The sequence below is a fragment of the Lolium rigidum genome, chromosome 1 (assembly GCF_022539505.1).
Source record: "Lolium rigidum isolate FL_2022 chromosome 1, APGP_CSIRO_Lrig_0.1, whole genome shotgun sequence".
Lineage (NCBI taxonomy): Eukaryota > Viridiplantae > Streptophyta > Magnoliopsida > Poales > Poaceae > Lolium > Lolium rigidum.
The window spans coordinates 120,387,730-120,390,743 of record NC_061508.1 but is presented as its reverse complement, the minus strand read 5'-3'; the positions used below and the strand labels follow the sequence as shown (position 1 = coordinate 120,390,743).

The following is a 3,014-nucleotide window of genomic DNA, read 5'->3' as shown; positions in this document are numbered from 1 at the left end:
ATTAATATACGGAGTATATTATTTGTCGAAAAAGTCAGTAAGTCTGAATAAACTGAAGAATTCAAACCAGCTAAACTGATGCCCGATTGGCTACACCTACAGCCGTTGACTGTTCAGCAGCAGCCACCCCTGCGTCGTGCCCCTCTTCTTCCCAATTTCGTCCCGTCGTGGCAAGTCAGTCAGTCATCGTCCCGAGCAGAGTTAATTCGCACGACCCACCTACCGCCCTGCCTGACCGGGATCGAATTCATTGATAAAACCAGCACCCTGCGCGGGGTGGTCACTCATCACTGCGCGCGACGGAGAGGAGCGACGACTAATTCGAAGCAAGAGAGCGACGCGATCAGATCTCTCCGCCCCTCGCCCGCGCCGCGCCGCGATGTCTGATGTGGTGGCCAAGGCCGGGCAGGCGTACATGAAGCAGCTCGGCGCGCACCCGCTCCGCACCAAGGCCATCACCTCCGGGGTGCTGGCCGGCTGCAGCGACGTCGTCGCCCAGAAGATCTCCGGCGCCAAGAAGCTCCAGTTCAGGAGGGTCCTCCTCATCATGGTACTGCCTATTACTGTATTAGCTTTGCTGCTTCCTCGCTTCTCCTGCTGTAATTCCCCGATCCATACAAATACATTACGGTTCTTGATCCCATCCCATCCCATCCCCACCTACCTACCCCCCGCAAAGTAGGCATGTACTGCGTGCGTATCTGCTGTTACTGTTAGAGCAGCTACCGTCTATCTGACGAATCAAGGTTAACGGCCAGCACGGTAATCTTGTGCTTTTAATAATTTATTATTGCACAAATCTATGGAATTCAGTGGCAGTACCTACCAAAATTATCATGTTTAAGTTCAAAAACGGCACCCTACTGTCAAAATACAAACTGTGAGCTTTCAAACAAAAAGTGAGATTTTTCCACACATGTGCAATATGACCATTTTTTGACCGGACAAAAGGACAAATTTGTGTACATATAGTCGTTGCGCCGATCCTCCTTTCTTGTCTTTTTGTACAGTGCACAAAAGGTCATATTTTTGCACAAAATCTGCATTCTCATGAGTTCATCTACTTGTTCTCTTGAGCGTAACAAAAGATTATTAGTATTTTTCTTTATCGATGTGGAATGGAGTGTTTTGCATCACCCAGACTCTAATGGTAGAGACAGGCTTGAACATATATGTTATGTCCGTCTATAGTTGAGTTCTGCAGCTTAACAATGCGACTACTCTGCACCTCCTTCGATACCATCCATTTCTGCCTTTAGTTTCTAACTTGTACTTTGATGATATGCTTGTCAAACAAACAGCTCTATGGACTTGCATATGCGGGACCCTTGGGCCATTTTCTCCACAAGCTTATGGACAAGATATTCCACGGACAGAAAGGAAAAGAAACTACAGCCAAGAAGGCATGCAACCAACTATCTTGGATCTTGGCATTTAGTCATGAATCATGCATCATTTTGTTTGATGTACGCAGCTCAGTTAATTAGCTGGTATTTCTTGCTCTATATATGCAGGTCATAGTGGAGCAGCTAACTGTATCGCCATGGAACAACTTGATGTTCATGATGTATTACGGTTTGGTGGTCGAAGGTATTCCAGTATTTCTATCTATCCAGTGCCATATATATACCTAAGTTGAATGCATATTTCTATCAAATTCCTCTGTGTGTAATGTAAAGATATCAATAGAAATCTTGCTGGCACCTCTTTTTATCCAAATGTACCGATATTTTTTCATCTCTACAAAATGGCTACAACTTAATCAGTCCCCTTTTTTCCTAAAAATATACTAGTGTCAGTTGTGACGTTCGCGGAGATTACTATGTTGTGCAGCTCTGCTTATAGAATTTCACCGAGGAAAAAAACTGCATTTATGCTATTCAGGGTTGTAAGCACTTTGGGCAAGTCTTGTGCACTGTTTTGACTGTCAAGTATCTACTCGTCCATTGTCTAATAAACTTCCTTTTAAACCAAAAGAGATCGACATTTAGCAACATGGAAAGTAATTTATTTTTAAAAATCAGGGAGGCCATTTGGGCAAGTAAAGAGCAAGGTGAAGAAGGACTTTGCAAACATCCAGATGACAGCTTGGAAGGTACTACTATTTATCACCTAATTATGTCTTGTGTGTAGTGGATATTTGTAGTCTGTTACTGTTTTCTGCTCGTTCAAAAGTTGTAAAACACAATGGAAGTACATAACACATGTATATACCTTTCTGTGGATGCATGCAGTTCTGGCCAATAATTAGCTGGATCAACTATGAGTACATGCCACTTCAGCTCCGAGTTCTGTTCGCCAGCTCCGCTGCGTCATGCTGGTCTGGCTCTAATTAATCTCCTTGTTTGTTTTTTTGTAAGTTTTTAATCGAATATTATCAGTGATGCTTGATGCACTCATCTGGCTGGTTTGGATTGACAATTACAGGGGAGTGTTTCTGAATGTGAAAGCAGCAAGATCATCATCCATTGCCGGCGCTAGTAAGAATGCATAAATGAAGGAAGGAAGGAAGGAAGGAGCTAGTGCTACACTACATATCTAGCTTAATTAGCCACTAGTGCTTTGCTCATTTCATTTCACCGCTCTTTGTATTTATGTTTCAATTTGAACCGCCCCATCATGGATGTACTGATCATTCGAGAACATGGAGTGAGTCTATCAACAAGACGTCAGTTTGTTTTGCTGCCCACTGTCTTTTTTCTTCTCAGGAGTTCTCTGTGAAAAAGATTGCAATTGAACGCACCTAATACTATCTTGTATGTCATTGCAAAGACGCCTTTATTCTGCCACTGAAAACACCCACCAAGCAAGAATGACCTGCAGAAGATACAGCGCGTGAATGTACATATATTCTTGTTCCTTTGGTCATGACCGGGTGCACGAAGATAGCTGGAAGCTGCTTGGTGGTCTCAAAGAAAATGTTAAGCAGGGAAACCATCCAACGAGGTATCAGATTGGCGTGAGCGCTGCAATAATATGATCACTAGCAAAGAAACAAGAATCTTAGGTCCGCT

The 3,014-nt window shown here is 43.4% G+C and overlaps 1 protein-coding gene across 1 annotated transcript; it reads left to right on the top strand.

Moving 5' to 3' along the window:
* Window positions 1–358: 358 nt before the first annotated feature.
* Window positions 359–2,689, top strand: LOC124681257 (peroxisomal membrane protein PMP22-like). The gene is made up of 6 exons (XM_047216194.1): window positions 359–550; window positions 1,302–1,403; window positions 1,515–1,590; window positions 2,025–2,095; window positions 2,235–2,320; window positions 2,428–2,689. The coding sequence occupies exons 1-6, from the start codon at window positions 380–382 to the stop codon at window positions 2,492–2,494; spliced, it is 573 nt and encodes a 190-aa protein (XP_047072150.1). The 5' UTR covers window positions 359–379; the 3' UTR covers window positions 2,495–2,689.
* The last annotated feature ends 325 nt before the right edge of the window (window positions 2,690–3,014 follow it).